This window comes from Hippopotamus amphibius, chromosome 3, assembly GCF_030028045.1.
Source record: "Hippopotamus amphibius kiboko isolate mHipAmp2 chromosome 3, mHipAmp2.hap2, whole genome shotgun sequence".
Lineage (NCBI taxonomy): Eukaryota > Metazoa > Chordata > Mammalia > Artiodactyla > Hippopotamidae > Hippopotamus > Hippopotamus amphibius.
Window position 1 is genome coordinate 110600350 of NC_080188.1, and position 17113 is coordinate 110617462.

The following is a 17113-nucleotide window of genomic DNA, read 5'->3' on the forward strand; positions in this document are numbered from 1 at the left end:
GTCTTTTGGTCTTATGATTGGAGTAATTCCACATGAGTGTATAGTAGGTTAAATGAATATGCTCCCAATGTTATTAGTTCTCTGAAATCTCTAGATTTAGACAGGGGTCTGGGTAGGGTAAGGCAATATTCATTCATCCTTTTACTCATTCAATCCCTCCTTCACACATTAATTATTTAACTGTCATAGCCCAGTTTCTGCACTATAGAATCTAAGAAGGCCAACCAATATAAGTGTGAAGATATAAGTGATTATTTAGGTAAATAGTCTTGCATATTTTTCAGTTTATTTATTTATTTATTTATTTATTTATTTTTAGCTCTTTATTGGAATATAACTAGTTTACACTGTTATGACAGTTTTTGCTGTACAACAAAGTGAATCAGCTGTATTTATACAAATATCCCCATATTCCATCCCTTTTTACTATATTTAAACCAAAAATATTAACAGATGGAATTTTTTTATGAAATATGTGATGCACATTACTCTTCTATGCATTATTCTTTAGGCCTAGAGTAAAGAAGATACTTTGACATCTATGTAATCAAGGTAAATTGCTGGTTAGTATTTAAAAAGTATCTAAAGATACAGTATAAACTAGAAGTGGTTAACTTCTTAACAGGGGAATGAAGAGATTTAAAAAGTTTCTCTGATAACCCGGTGGCAACCAGTGAAAATACTTATAAATAAATGCATCGTACTATTTTTAAGTAATACTTTTCTCAGTGCTGCAATCACATCCTTGTTCCGAAGCCTGTATATCATGGGATTAAACATCGGAGTCACTATGGTGTAGAACAGAGAGAGCAGTTTGTCAGTTCCTGCAGAATGACTGGATTTGGGCCTTAAGTAGGTAATGGTAACAGATCCAAAGAATAAAATAACAACCAGCAGGTGAGAGGAATATGTGGAGAAGGCTTTGGTTCTTCCTCTGGCTGTTGGCAACCTCAGGATACTGCAAATGATCTTGTTGTAAGAGGTAAGTATCAACATAAAAGGTCTGGCAATGAACAACAAAGCTACTCCATAGAATGACAGCTTATGCACAGAAGTGTCCCCACAGGCCAGCTTCTGGATGGGGGGTATGTCACAGAAGAAGTGGTTAATTTGGTTAGAGTTACAGAAATGCAGAGAGAAAATCTGACATGTTTGCCCTATCTGCACTGGGATTCCACTGATCCAGGACCCAACAGCCAGCTGGATACAGGTCTTTTGGTTCATGACTAGGGGATAGTGAAGAGGGTTACAAATGTCCACATAGCGGTCATAGGCCATCACAGCCAGGAGGAAACATTCAGTGGCTCCCAGTATAAGGAAGAAGCACATTTGGGCAGCACAGTTCAGCACAGAAATGCTTCTGTCCTGAGTCCAAAGGTTCACCAGAATCCTAGGGAGAGTGACAGACACATAACAGATTTCCAGTGAGGAAAAATTTGCCAGGAAAAAATACATGAGTTTCTGTAGTGCAGGGTCAAACCTAGTTATTACTATTATGAGGCTATTTCCAGTTAAGATGATGATGTAAATGCGGCAGAACACTACAAATAGTAACCCCTGGTGGTTTGGAAGGTCAGAAAATCCCAGGGGTACAAATTGCATCACTGTGGAAACGTTGTCTTCTGCTTCCATCTCTTCATATTTCATCTGTGGGGATGATTCAATCAGAGATACAATTATTTCATTTTCAATAGTTCTTGTTTTCTAGTGTATAAACATGATGATATGCCTTCTTATTTTCCATTCCCTATAAAAACAAACCTATAGTGCCAGGTGCTCTAAAAGTATAGTGAAATATATTTTTCTTTATTATTAAATCTATCTGTATGAAAAAAAAATCCCTTCAGTCTCTTATTTTCTGCTATTTGTTATCTTATTTCTTTGGTTCTGAAGATGTGATTGTAATTTTTCTGTTCATCTGAGCACTCAAAAATGCAAAATCTGAATTTATGCTCAATTGTGACAATGATTTCATGTTTTCAACTCTTGTGCTATCCTCCTCACCTCTCAATTATTTTTCAATATTATCAATCCAAAATTAATTTCATTACTCTTGTAAATATTTTGTAAGCCATCTAAAATAGTTTTGGGGACAAGTATAGTTAATTTTTAAAATGATGGCTTTCCAGTTGCATCTCCACTTCTTGTTTAGCTTTGATATCCTGCATATTTAGCTATTTTACAATAAAAAAAATTCATGAGCTGACCATTGAATATTATGGAATGATATTTAATTTTTAAAACTGTGTATTTCACAGTTTATAAACACAGCAGTCATAAGTTTTATTCAGATTTTTCAGTTTGGAGAAAAGAAACTTTAAGCTGTTCTTGCTATCCAGGACTGCACAAGAGGTAAGAGGCAGGTACATCTAGCACATCTTGAATTAGTACATCTAGTTCAAACAGGCAATTCTAAGCAGAATGTTCACCACTCACACAGTCATCATATGAAAGAGACATCAGCCACACTCATCTCTGAGATCTGCCTAAATTACCCACATCCTCAATAATTGTTGTTGTTCTTCCAACCCCATGTAATTCATTCATTCCTGTTTTGTATACGTGTGTTAGTTCATGCATGTGCATGTGTTGGGTTGAGTTTGCCCACCCTTGTTAAGTACTTTTTTCTTTGCTATCAATAGATTTTAAGGTTCTTTTGATATCCTATATATCTTTCAATGCAATACACAGTATATTTTTTCCACAAAAGTGATTACTAACTTCTTGAATAATTTAAAAGGAGTCAACCTGACTGCTTCTTTGCAATAGTCCCCAAGGTTGTAAGCAAGGGTTCCTACCCAAAAGTCAGATCAAACTCCTCCTCCCTCCTGGTGTAGCTCAAGCATGCCTTCTGTGGGATGTGTGGAGGAGTGTGTTAGAAATTATACTCTTTTCACTCACTCTTGCAGAAGTAGCAAATTGCTTCATTGTTTTCAGTATATTGTACATAAAGTTAATCTTCTGTGTTAACTAATTTGAATGTCCACAGAGACTAAATCACTGCAAAGAAGATACATACTTTAATCCATATTCTAAGGGTGTTAAGTGAGGATAAGGGTCAACATTTCAGCTACAAAGATGTAGACACATGGGGCAGAAGCTACAACCCATCAAAACTTGGGCATCCTGAGGAATTCTCTAAGAAAAAGAAAGTTAAACAGTAATTTCTTTTACCATCTACAATATTCTGAATTATATATTAATGTACAAAAGATGTTTAAACTTCCCCTATTATTGTATAATTCTCTCAAGGACAATGTGATTTTAAGAAATGTAAAAATGCTTTAACTGAATCTTTAAAATGGTCAGAAATTAGTGGCTGATAGGTAACATTACTAAGATATGATTTCATGTGTATAAGACAACACAACATTACCTATTTTTTCACTACCTTATCCAAACATCTTTAACTATGCTTTATTTACCTATTTAATTCAGAGAAGAGTGAAGTAGTTGGACACATTAAAATTGTTTGTTGAGTGACTCATCAATCTTTTAGACTAGTAAGCATCATGAACCTACATTTGATGAGTTACCCATTGCCTTCAGAACCTGCCATCGGCTTTATTCTATTTTATTGTATCTTCTCTTTATGGAAGGTCTTCTCTCATTTTTTGATCCTCTCTCTAAATTATTCTTTACTGTTCAAATAGGATAGTACATTTGAAAAGCATAATGAAACTCAGGAATGAAAAATAGCCAGAGAACGTTGAACAACAGAAAGTGCAATAAAAAATATGGTGTTCTACATTTCTGAAATGTTTTTATCCTCAAATTTTTATTTGTCAAATGAAACAAGCTTTTATGAATATTAAATGGATTATCAATGTAAAGTAAGAAATATTAAAGTTATTCCAGTCTTACCCAAATTATATTTAATCTTCTGAAATCAATCTCACCAAAACATTTTTTTTCTCAAATCTTGCAAGATATCTGTTGGTTTCTGACCTCCAGTAAACTTTAGATACTTCTGTTTATACACTCAGAAAGAAAATCACTAAATAACTCAGCTTATGTAGTCACTTTTTTTTTAATCCAAGTAATTCATGTTTATTTTTTTGGTCTTTCCACTGTAATTATGACTTTCTTTGGTGTGAGAATTATGATAAACATGTACACCATCTATCATCAAAATGTACCTAGTATGACTGAGAACAAGTGTAGGAAATCAAACTGAAGACAGGAAATAAAAATCTAAAATTGGTGACTCCAATTCAGAAGCCTAATTTCTTTATGAAAAGTTTTAAATATTGAAATGAAAACATAACAATACCTCTTTAGTATTTTCAGATTCATTTACCATAAAACTTAATTTTAACAAACAAGGTATCCATTTGGTATTAGTAGGATGCAAAACCCTTTGAATAAAGTCCATTTACCATCTTACTCATCTTACTCCTTAGTTATATACAATTAATTTTTATGAGATAACCTCATATTTAATACATGCAAACAACTTAAATATGTCCTTAACACACAGTAATCACTTAATAAATGTTAGCATTTACCATGTTTATGATAGTGATGATGCAGAATTTGGTAATGTCTGGTATCTGGCCCATTATATTACAAAGTACTTTGTAATTTGTCATTTGATAATATAATAATGAGAGTCAGAAAAGTAAAAGGGCTCTATGAATCAAGGTTTGAAATTAAACAATAACAACAACAAAGGATTCCTTTTTAAATGTTCTGAAAGAGTGTTCTTTGGTTGATGCTAAATATAAATAGATATTTAAAACTAAATTCGATATTGGATAAAAATGATTCACATTTCCCTGTTTCTATTGAAGTTAAGTATAATGCTTACCTTTATTGATTGAGTTGAAAAACAGAAAATGAGAAAGTTTTCTCTTTTTTTGGCAGTTAGGTAATTCACTTTTATTTGATACAAATTTAACCAACCTCTAAAATATCTCCATCATCATAACAAATAGTGCTCTTTAAATAGGATATATTCTTATCCTTGGGATCAGCTGCTTCCGCAAGTCACTTTCTAAATGAAATAAACTAAACCTTCCTGCCTGCCACTCAAGGAGTCTGGTACAACAAAGAAAAACATATCTGGCTATACCCGTCCTTCTCTAAATTCTCTACCTCTCTCATTGTATTTTGTGATTGTTAAGAAATACAAGCATCGTAAAACAGAAACTTGATTACCTATTAATTTTATAAAATAAGGGTGTTCTAAAAAAGAAGCAAATGTACAAATGTCTTAAATTAAAGAGAAGTTTATTTTTCTTTCATTAAAGATTCCGTAGTAAGTAATCCAGGACTGTTGGGGACAGTTATGTCATCTTCAACATGAATCTTCCATCCCCACATCCATGTGAGCCAGGTGGTCCTCATCAGCTCCCAGACTACAGAAAGGGGATGGAGGAAAGGGGAGCACTCACATATTCCTTTTTAGATGTACAAAATGGAAATGCCATGCAAGGTTTCTAGGAATAGCCCTTCACCTCAACTTTAGTTACAAGATCACACCAAGCTAGAAGAGAGGATGGAAATATTTCTAGCTGCCCTACCATATGACCAATCAGGACTCCCCATTTCTATCAACTGCCCTCAAGTGTTACAACCTAAAATTCCCAGTAGTTACTGCACTGAGTTCCCAGCCAAGAATGTCCTCAGGTTAATTTTGGCTCTCTTCAGTGTATGGATTATAAATAGAACAAATTTTCTCTAGCACCCCCTAGAGACAAACACTCATAGACACACACTCACAAAATACAGGGAGGAGAATATTAGATTTAAATACAGGAAGCAGGAATAGATTTATATTTTTATAAATATTAATAATTAAAGAAAGAGAAAAACTTATTTTAGAAACATTATGCCCAAGCATTGAAAGCTATTCAAGGGTTAGATATTTATGCACCTAATTTGAACTATGTTATTTTGTGATTTATTTTAGTTTATGTTAATTCTAAGCATTGAAATATACATGTGTAGCATAATTTCATTTTTGTTTTAATTTGCATTTTGGTAATGGCTAATGATAGTGACCATCTTTTATGTGATTATTTGACTTCAGTTTATCTGGCTTTGTACAGTATCTGTTTAAGAGTTGTATACATTTGATAATTAGGTTGTTTATTTACTTTCTGTTGATTTTGGGGAGTTCTTTGTATTGTTTATATATATATATAGACATATATATATATAGACATATATATCTTTCTTGAAATATGTGATTTTCAAATATTTTCCCTTTTGTCTTGTATTTTATATCTGTCAAGACAATTAGGACAACTTATTCTTTCTAGAGACCATTTGTAAATATTTTTCTGGCTTTATCATAATGTTAAAATTTTCTTATAGGAACAAATAGATTGAAACATAAACACAGAGCAATAGTATAAATGCACTCATTAGTAATTATATCTCTTGAAATCATTTTTATCTTTGGGATACTATTTTAAACAATGGTGAAAGGGTCATATTCTTTGTAAGACAAGTTATAAGGAAATCTGCAAAGCCTGCAGATTTAACAGTGTCTTTTAATGTCAGAATTATACAGCAGCAACAATAAATTTGATGACAAAGTGAAATGTTATTTAGCATTTAATGTATTTGTCTAAAAACTGTTTTCAGATCATCAAATGTCTAGCTGTGGAATATTATAATTATGAAAGCCTTACCTACAGAAACATACAACTCCTTTCTTTGAAATATTAATAGGTGATTCTAAGACCTTTCTTATTACTCTCCCATTGACACTCGGAGTATCTTAAATTCTTGCAAAGTACTAATGAAATGTGTCTATATCCACAGAAGTTCATATATCAGGTGGAGGCTTATTGAATACATGCATAGCAAAGGAAAGTACCCTTGCAATACCCAAAGTGTTCAGTCATAATAGACTCATTAAAATACCAAAACTTGCATTCTTCAGAAATATTTCCTACCACAAAATACTTCTGCACCAGTTGAAAGGACACTACAGAGGTATTATCTACCACCACCAAACATTGTGAAGCATTAATATGCACATATTTCTCCTTTTGAATAATATTCAAGCCTGTGCAATAAAACACATGTATTGACTTCACACAGTATAATGTCTGGTGGGATGGTGTGAATAGTCCTGTGCTTTTAAATTTAAAAATATCAGATGGCCAGGTTTCTCACATCTTCCTGCATTTCCATTAATTATGACTGCTGCAAGATTCCAGGAATGAAAGGAAATGGAAGAAAAGAACAGAGCGCTTCATGCCTGTATTCATCTCATTAGCAAGAATTGAGTCATCTCCTCATAGTCAGCTGGAAAGGAGACTGGGAAATTGAATATTTCAAATCCCCAACCTCTGCAGTTAAATTGGTTATGAAATAGAATATTTACACTGGCATATTCTAAGCAAGTCTACAATGTCTCCTACATCATTTTATGTGAATCTGTGTATTACTTTTCTCTTGTTGTTGTCATGAATTACCCCAAATTGAGTGGCTTAAAGCAGCACAAATGTATTACCTCATAGCACTATAATCAGAGGCCAAAAATGGGTCTCACTGATCAAAAATCAAAATGTTGATAGGGCTGCATTTCTTTCTTTATGCTTTGTGTGGGATTCAGTTATTCTTGCTCAATTAGATTACTGGCAGAATTCAATGCCTTGAGGTTGTAGGACTGAAGAGACTATTTCCTTGCTGGCTGTCAGTCAAATGTCATCTCAACTTCTGGAGATCAGGACAGTTCTCTGCTCAAGGCCGCATCAATCTTTAAAGCCAGCAATACTTTTTCTGTCATAACATATCTTTGGGATACCCTTCTTCTTTTCTCTTCTTCTTTTTAGGGTTTGTGTGATCAGATTGGGCCTACCCATAATATCTCTCCATCTCACAACTTGTGGTTTTAATCATATCTGGGAAGTCCATTTTGTCAAGTAATGTAACACAGTCACAGATTTCAGAGATTAGGGACTGATCATTTCTGAGGGACCATTATTCTGTCTATGACAATCTCCCAATGAAATAGAATAATTAGCTTATTGTATGATCTTCATTTGATAGGATCCATAACTTCCTTAACATTTCACTGATACACCATATAACATTGCATTCCAGGATCAAGCTGGTTAAGCCACTTCAGAGTCAAAATCCACTGCATTCACATTCATTGGAAGATTTTATATATTACATTTAAAGCTCACATTTCAGGAAAGGAGCACTAGGAATATATCCCTTCTGACTGTTCCAAGCACTCAACACATTGCCTCCTGCTCACCTTGCCAGTTCACTAACTTAGATGTGTGTTTGGATTGGCGTATCTAAGATATTAAGATTGCTATCATACTTTTAAATCCTCACTTGCCTTCCTCATGACATAACTATAGATGCTGCTCCTTATTGCTAACTGCATCTTGCTTAATTTCTTAAACTTTCTAAGAAACTTTATCTTTCTCATATTTAAGTCTACACAATTTATCTTTGAACATCTGGTAAAGAATTTTAGCTTGCAATTTATGAGACAAAATGATTTAGCTTATAATCTCCCTTATGTCAATATAGAAAAATCCAATTTAACTTTAACATTTGAGACTACTTCTCTTTTCTGAGAGTTAGTTAACCTCATGCTTGCTGACTTTTATAGGATTTCTCTCATCAGGCTTCAGATAACACTTAGTCCTTGGAATTGTACAAAGAAAAATTATATCTCCAATGCAGAGAGAATTTTGCTTTTTAGACATGAAGGCATTCTAGCCTGGGCTTATTTGCAGAAGGATTGTTTTCAGTGTTATTACAGATTGTTGCCTTGATTGTGATCACCACAAATGTGTATTCACTGAAAAATTACTGAACAGATTTTGCAGACATGAAAACCTGAGGACCAAGGTAAAAATGCTTGGATCAGGTACAAAACTATATATTCAGTATTCTCACACAGGACATGGAGGTAGGGAGAGGAATAGGTACATAGTTCGTTCACACTATCTGCCTTTACTATGAGTAATCGATATAAAAATTCATATAGTTGGCGTTTGTTTGCTTTTCACAGGCTTAGGAATTTGAAGAAATTCACTTTCTCTTTTTTTAACCCATTGATCCTTAGTGGCATAAGGACACGACCTCCTTTGCACACCCACAACTCTTGGCATGTAATTAGAATAGACATATGAGTTTAAGATCTAATAGCCCTTTTGTGAAACATCACCAAATAAAACCCACTAATCTTAGTAGGTAAGAAGCAGTCAATGTTTAATGATAATGAAGGCATAATGACAAATATTTGATTACTCATTTACACTAGCAAAAAAAGCCATTCAGTGTGAACAGGAAGATGGTTTCAATTGGTCCTAGCTTTTGGATGATACGATTGTAGGATGGCAATGACTATTTTCACTTTTTATTCTAAATAGTGTTTTTTATCCTCACTTAAGAAAAAGCCTTATTTGGAAATTCGATTTAAAGTGGTCCCCTTCCAAGGAACCAAAAGGTAATGGGTCTAAAAAGAAACATGAGTAGATTTAGCACAATTTTAAATCTTAGTACTAAAATTTACTATAATCTTGGAAAAGAGCGATATATTGAGAAAATTAGTATATAAAGCTTATTGGGAATTGTAGTTCAGAAAACACAGGCCACATACTGTTTTGTGGCTTAAAGTCACTATGTTGAAAACTTTTATATATCCTCCAAGGTTACTTACTCCTCACTTCTTTGATGAAAGAAACTTTTGTAAATTGTAACCATTACTACATCTTATGGGTAAGCATACTTAGTTTTCACCAGTATCTTTTTTGGAGGACATTATGTCAAAAATGTTATTGTTGCTAAGGAAACAGTGTGTAAATGGCCCTTGTGAAGAAGCAATCTTCAACATATAACAAAGCTCATCCAAAAGTGAATCTGGATAGGAAGGCACATGGTTCTCATTAAATATATATTTGTTGGGGTGGAGTCAAGATGGCAGTGTGGGAAGAAGTGGAGTACATATCTCCCCACAACTAGATCAGTTGCCAGAGGCTGGTGGGGGACCTGAGATCCAAGGAGACCAGAGGAACCACTGAGCAACCAGGTAGGACATGGGGAAAGTCAGGGGGTTGGAGAAGTGGAAGCTGGACAGGACCAGTGACCCCAGGGGGTGGCTGGGTGAGGGGAGAGGTTCCCACCTGGAGAGACCCATGAGGCCTAGGGGGATTGGGAGACCACATCTGGGTTTCTCTTGCCCAGGTGGCCAGGAGGTCTGCTGGTATCCTGGGCCTGGGAGCCTGCTGGAATCCCTAGTGGGATCCTCCACCCTTTAGGGTCCCCTTCAGGCCGCCTGGGTCCTAGGGGTGTAGGAGGGAGGGAGGAGGGGAAAAGAGGTGGAGAGGTGGACTGGTGGAGATTGGCCTTTGAGATTGTGGGCTGGGAGGTGAGAAGGCATTTCCCCTGCCCACTTGGCCAGGGAAGCCGACTAGGCTCCTGGGCCTGGCCCTTCCCTCCCTGGGGTACCCTCTGGCATGCGGGTCCTAAGGGCATGGAAGGAAGTGGGGAGGGGGAAGAGGAAGAGAGTCAAACAGCATGGGTGGGAAGGGATTTCTCAAGACCAGAAGAATAGGAGAGGTGCCACCAGGTATTCCTTCTGGGCAGGTCCTGCACCTTCCATGGACCCCTCCAGGCCCTTAGTCCTAGGGGTGTAGGAGGGAATTGGTGGGGGGAGAAGAAGAGAGGTGGAAGGGGGGAGGGACCCTCTGGGATCAGAGGATTGGGGGAGGAGCTGAAGGCATTTCTGCTGCCCACTAGGCTGGAAAGCCTGCTGGGCTCCCAGGCCTGGTCTCCAACTCTCCAGGGCCCCTTCCAAGACTCATTGGTCCTAGGGGTGTAGGATTATGGCAGGGGAAAAGGAAGAGAGGCAGACACCAGGTGGGATGTTCCAGGATCAGAGGACCAAGGAAGGTGCAGAAGGTCTTTCTCCTGCCCACTTGGGCCTGGCAGGACTGCTGGGCTCCCAAGTCTGGTCCCTTGTTCTCTGGGACCCTCTCCAGCTGTGCAGGCCTGATAGGCATGGGAGATAGGGAGGAGAGGGGAAGAGGAAGTGAGACAGAGAGTGGCGGGGGGTACCTTGCAGGGCCAGAGGATCAGGGAGACACTGCAGGAAATCTCCCTATGCGCTTGGAACCAGGAAGCCTGTTGTGCTCCCAGGCCTGATCTTTGGTCCTCCAAGGTCTCCTTTAGGTCACACTAGTCCTAGGGGTGTAAGAGGAAAGCAGGGGAGAAGGGGGGAGGAGGGCAGTGGAGGGGGCCCTCTGGGATTGGAGGATCAAGGGAGATGGGGAAGGTATTTTCCCTGCCCACTAACCCTGGAAAGCATGATGGGCTCAGGGACCTGGTCTCTCACAGTCCAGAGCTCCCCCCAGCTGCTTGGAACCCAGGAAAGTGGTGGGGAAAGAGGAAGAGAGATGGACAAGGACCCTCTGAGACTGGGAGATCTGGGGAGGTGTCACAGGCATTTCCCTAGCCCAAGTGGCCCTGGGAAGCCTGTTGGGCATCAAAGTCTGGTCTCCTACCTTCCAGTGCCCCCTCCAACTGTGAGGGTCCTAGGGGAATAAGAGGGAGGGGGTGGGGAAGAAGAGAGCCCAAGGAGAGGGACCCTCTGAGATTGGAGGACTGGGGAAAGCATTTCTCCCACCAACTCAGGCCCAGGGAGCCTGCTGGGTACCTGGGCCTTGCCCTTTGCCCCTAGGACCAGAGGCATTCCTGCGCCCCTCTGCCTCATTGGGCCTAAGCCCCATTCCCAACTACCCCCAGGGCCTTTTCTAAGCATAGGTCCTACCCACTGCCTAACACCTGCCTTTGCTTAAACCCTGCCCCCACAGCCAAGGCCTTTTCTGGCCTGTTTCTTTTTTCTTTTTTTTCCTTTTGTTTTCTTTTTTCTTTCTTTTTCCCACACCCCCACTTTGGCTATTGCAGTTGTTTTACCTTCTAGTTGTTGATCCATCTATTTTTTTAAATTTTTTCTAACACATCTGTTAGTTTGCTACTCTTATTGTATTTTTTACCTTGCTATTGTTCTGCTGTTCTCCTACTATTTTTTTTTTACCTTTTCTTGCTCCACACGGCTTGTGGGGTCTTGATTCACAAGCCCAGCATCAGGCCTGAGCTTCTGAGGTGGGAGCTCTGAGTCCAAAACATTGGACTAATAGGGAACCCCAGTCCCCAAGGAATATGCATCAGAGTGAGGTCTTCCAGAGGTTCTCAACTCAGCACCAAGACCCAGCTCTACTCAACAACCTACAAACTCCAGTGCTTGAAACCTCAGACCAAACACCCAGTGGGACAGGGACACAATCCCGCCCATCCAAAGGAAGGGGATAAAAGAGACGACAAAACATATGTCACAGATGAAGGAACAAGGTAAAATCACAAAAGACCAAATAAATGAAGAGGAAATAGGCAATATAGCTGAAAAAGAATTCAGAGTAATGATAGTAAAAATGATCCAGAATCTCAGAAATAGAATTGAGAAAATACAAGAAATGTTTAACAAAGATTTAGAAGAACTAAAGAACAAGCAATCAGAGGTAAACAACACAATAACTGAAATGAAAAATACACTAGAAGGAACCAACAGCAGATTAACTGAGGCAGAAGGGCGAATAAGTGACCTGGGAGACAAAATGGTGATAATCACTGATGCAGAAAAGAATAAGGAAAAAAGAATGAAAAGAACTGAAAACAGCCTAAGAGACCTCTGGGACAATATTAAATGCAACAACATTTGCATTATAGGGGTCCTGGAAGGAGCAGAGAGAGAGAGAGGATCCGAGAAAATATTGAAAGAGATTATAGTTGGAAACTTCCCTAACATGGGAAAGGGAATAGCTACCCAAGTCCAGGAGGTGCAGAGAGTCCCAGGCAGGATAAACCCAAGGAGAAACACAGCAAGACATATAGTAGTCAAATTGACAAAAATTAAAGACAGAGAAATGTTATTAAAAGCAACAAGGGAAATCAACAAATAACATACAAAGGAACTCCCATCAGGTTAACAGCTGATTTCTCAGCAGAAACTCTGCAAGCCAGAAGGCAGTGGCATGATATATTTCAAGTGATGAAAGGGAAGAACATACAACCAAGAATACTCTGCCCAGCAAGGATCTCACTCAGATTCAATAGAGAAATCAAAAGCTTTACACACAAGCAACAGCTAAGAGAATTCAGGACCACCAAACCAGCCCTATAACAAATGCTAAAGGAACTTCTCTAAGCGGGAAATATAAGAGAAGGAAAGGACCTACAGAAACAATAAAACAATTAAGAAATTGGTACTAGGAACATACATATTGATAATTACCTTGAATGTAAATGGACTAAAGGCACTGGCTGAATGGATACAAAAACAAGACCCATATATATGCTGTCTCCAAGAGACCCACTTCAGACCTAGGCACACATACAGACTGAAAGTGAGGGGATGGAAAAAGATATTCCATGCAAATGAAAATCAAAAGAAAGCTGGAGTGGCAATACTCATATCAGATAAAATAGACTTTAAAATCAAAAATGTTACAAGAGACAAGAAAGGACATTACATAAAGATCAAGGGATCCATCCAAGAAGAGGAGATAACAATTATAAATATATATGCACCCGTTATAGCAGCCCCTCAATACATAAGGCAAATGCTAACAACTATGAAAGAGGAAATGCAAGGCAGAAACAGAGACACAGATGTAGAGAACAAACACATGGACACCAAGTGGGGAAAGCGGGGATGGTTGGGGGGGAATGAATTGGGAGATTGGGATAGCAAATTGTACACTCTAAATATATGCTGTTTATTGTCTTTTAACTGTATCTCAATAAAAGTTTAAAAAAAAATAAAGATATGCTCATAGAGAGAGCTAAGAGTATGAATGTCTGTCTTTTGCTATTATGATTGGAGTAATTTTACATGAGTGTATAGTGGGTTAAATGAATATGCTCCCAATGTTAGTTCTCTGAAATCTCTAGATTTTGCCAGGGCCCTGGGTAGGGCATGCCAATATTCATTCTTCTTTTTACTCATTCAATCCCTCCCTCACAATTCACTATTTAACTTGCTATGGACCGGTTTCTGTGCTATAGAATCAAAGAATGCCAACAAATAAAAGTGTAAAGTTATAAGTGATTAATTAGGTAACTAATCTTACATATTTTTCAGTATATTCAAACCAAAATTCTTAACAGACAGAATTTTGAATTTTTTTATGAAATTTGTGATGCACATTACTCTTTTATTCATAGGACAGGATTATTCTTTAGGCATAGCATATAGAAGATACTTTGACTCACATACATAAGCAGAATAAATTGCAGGTTAGTATTTAAAACATATTTAAAAGTACAGTATTAACTGTAAGTGGTTAACTACTTAAGTGGGGGAATTTGCAGATTTAAAATGTTTCTCTTGTAACCCTGTGGCAAGCAGTTAAAGCATTTGTAAAAAACTACTACTACTTTTTAAGTGACAATTTTCTCAGTGCTGCAATCACATCCTTGTTTCGAAGGCTGTATATCATGGGATTAAACATTGGAGCCGCTATGGTGTAGAACAGAGACAGCAGTTTGTCAGTTCCTGCAGAATGACTGGATTTGGGCCTTAAGTAGGTAATAATAGTAGATCCAAAGAATAAAATAACAACCAGCAGGTGAGAAGAACATGTGGAGAAGGCTTTGGTTCTTCCTCTGGCTGTTGGCAACCTCAGGATACTGCAAATGATTTTGCTGTAAGAGGCAAGAATAAGCATAAAAGGGATGGCAACAAACAACAGAGCTGCTACATAGACAGACAGCTCATACACAGAAGTGTCTCCACAGGCCAGCTTCAGAATGGGGGGTACGTCACAGAAGAAGTGGTTAATTTGGTTAGAGTTACAGAAATGCAGAGAGAAAATCTGACATGTTTGCCCTATCTGCACTGGGATTCCACTGATCCAGGACCCAACAGCCAGCTGGATACAGGTCTTTTGGCTCATGACTAGGGGATAGTGCAGAGGGTTACAAATGGCCACATAGCGGTCATAGGCCATCACGGCCAGGAGGAAACATTCAGTGGTTCCCAGTATAAGGAAGAAGCACATTTGGGCAGCACAGTTCAGCACAGAAATGCTTCTGTCCTGAGTCCAAAGGTTCACCAGAATCCTAGGGAGGGTGACAGACACGTAGAAGATTTCCAAGGAGGAAAAATTTGCCAGGAAAAAATACATGGGTTTCTTTAGTGCAGGGTCAAGGCTAGTTATTACTATTATGAGGCTATTTCCAGTTAAGATAATGATGTAAATGAGTGAGAACACTCCAAATAGTAACCCTTGGAGGTTTGGAAGGTCAGAAAATCCCAGGAGTACAAATTGCATCACTGTGGAAATGTTGTCTGCTTCCATCTCTTCAGATTTCATCTGTGGGAATGATTCAGTCAGAGGTATCATTATTTCCCTTTTACTGACTCTCGCTTGCTTGTGTAAAAACAGGATGGTATACATTCTGATTTTTCAATCCCCTATAAAACCCAAACCTACAATGCCAGGTTCTCTAAAAGTATAGTGAAGTATATTTTTCTTTATTATTAAATCTATTTGCAAGGAAAAAAAATATTTTCAGCCTTTTTTTTCTGCTATTTATTATCTTATTTATTTGGTTATGAAGATGTGATTGTAATTTTGCTATTCATTTGTACACTGAAAAAAGCAAAATCTGAATTTATGTTCAATTGTGACAGTGATTTCATGTTTTCAACTGTTGTGCTATTCTCCTCACCTCTCAATTCTGTTTTTCAATATTATCAATCCAAAATTAATTTCATTACTCTTGTAAACATTTTGTAAGCCATATAAAATAATTTTGGGGACAAATATATTTTATTTTTAAAATGTTTATTTCCTGTGGTATCCCCACATCTTGTTTAGTTTTTACATTCTTCATATTTAGATATTTTACTATAAAACAACATTGATGAGCTGAGCACTGAATATTATGGGATGATATGTAATTTTTTAAACTGTGTATTTCACAGTTTATAAAATCAGCAGTCATAATTTTTATTCAGTTTTTTTCAGCTTGGAGGAAAGGAACTTTAAGCTGGTCTGCCTGTCCAGGACCACACAAGAGGTAAGAGGTAGGTACATCTAGCATTTACATTCAAGCAGGCAATTCTAAGTAGAATGTTCACCTCTCACACAGTTATTGTATGAAAGTGACATCAGCCACACTCATCTCTGAGATCTTCCTAAAGTAACCACATCCTCAATATTTGCTGTTTTTCTGCTGACCCCATGTAATTCATTCATTCCTCTTTCACATATGTGTTATACATGTGCATGTGTTGGGTTGGGGGGTTGCCCATCCTTGTTAAGCACTTTTTTCTTTGCTATAGCTAGATTTTAAGGTTATCCTATACATCTTTCAATGCAATATATAGCATATTTTTCCATAAAATTCTTGAATAAATTAAAAGGCATCAACCTGACTGCTTCTTTGCAATAGTCCTCAAGGTATAAGCAAGGGTTCCTACCCAAAAATCAGAGCAACCTCCCTCTCCCTCTTGGTACAGTTCAAGCCTGCCTTCTGTGGTGTGTTTGTGTGTATGTGTGTTTAGAAATTATACTCTTTACACTCATGCTTGGGGAAATTGCAAATTACTTCATTATCTTCAGTATGTTGTATATAACTTTCATATTATGTGTTTACTAATTTGAAACTCCACAGAGACTAAGTCACTGCAAAGAAGAGACACACCTATATTCATATTCTTGGTGCGTTAAGTGAGGACAAGTGTCAACATTTCAGCTAGAAAAATATAAACACACATGGGACAGAAGGTACAGTCCATCCAAAAGTTGGGCATCCTGAGAAATTCTGTGACTAAGAAAAAGAAAGTTAATAATAATTTCTTTTACCATCTACAATATTGCAGACTACATGTTAAAGTATTAAAGGTATTTAAACTTACCTTATTATTGTATAATTTTTCCAAGGAGACTGTGATTATAAGAAATATAAAAATGCTTTGAGTCTTTAAAATGGTCAGAAACTAGTGGCTAATAGACATTACCAAGGTATGATTTCATGTGTGTAAGACCACACAACCATGCCTATTTTTTTTTTGCTACCTTATTCTGACACCTTTAACCATGCTTTACTCACCTGTTTCATT

The 17113-nt window shown here is 37.4% G+C and overlaps 2 protein-coding genes across 2 annotated transcripts; both read right to left on the reverse strand.

Moving 5' to 3' along the window:
* Nucleotides 1-639: 639 nt before the first annotated feature.
* Nucleotides 640-1647, reverse strand: LOC130848645 (olfactory receptor 10AG1-like). The gene has a single exon (XM_057727074.1). It carries the CDS (start codon nt 1645-1647, stop codon nt 640-642), a length of 1008 nt encoding a protein of 335 aa, XP_057583057.1.
* A 12770-nt stretch (nt 1648-14417) lies between these two features.
* On the reverse strand, nt 14418-15371 carry LOC130849791 (olfactory receptor 10AG1-like). Its single transcript, XM_057728959.1, has one exon. It carries the CDS (start codon nt 15357-15359, stop codon nt 14418-14420), a length of 942 nt encoding a protein of 313 aa, XP_057584942.1. The 5' UTR covers nt 15360-15371.
* Nucleotides 15372-17113: the final 1742 nt, after the last annotated feature.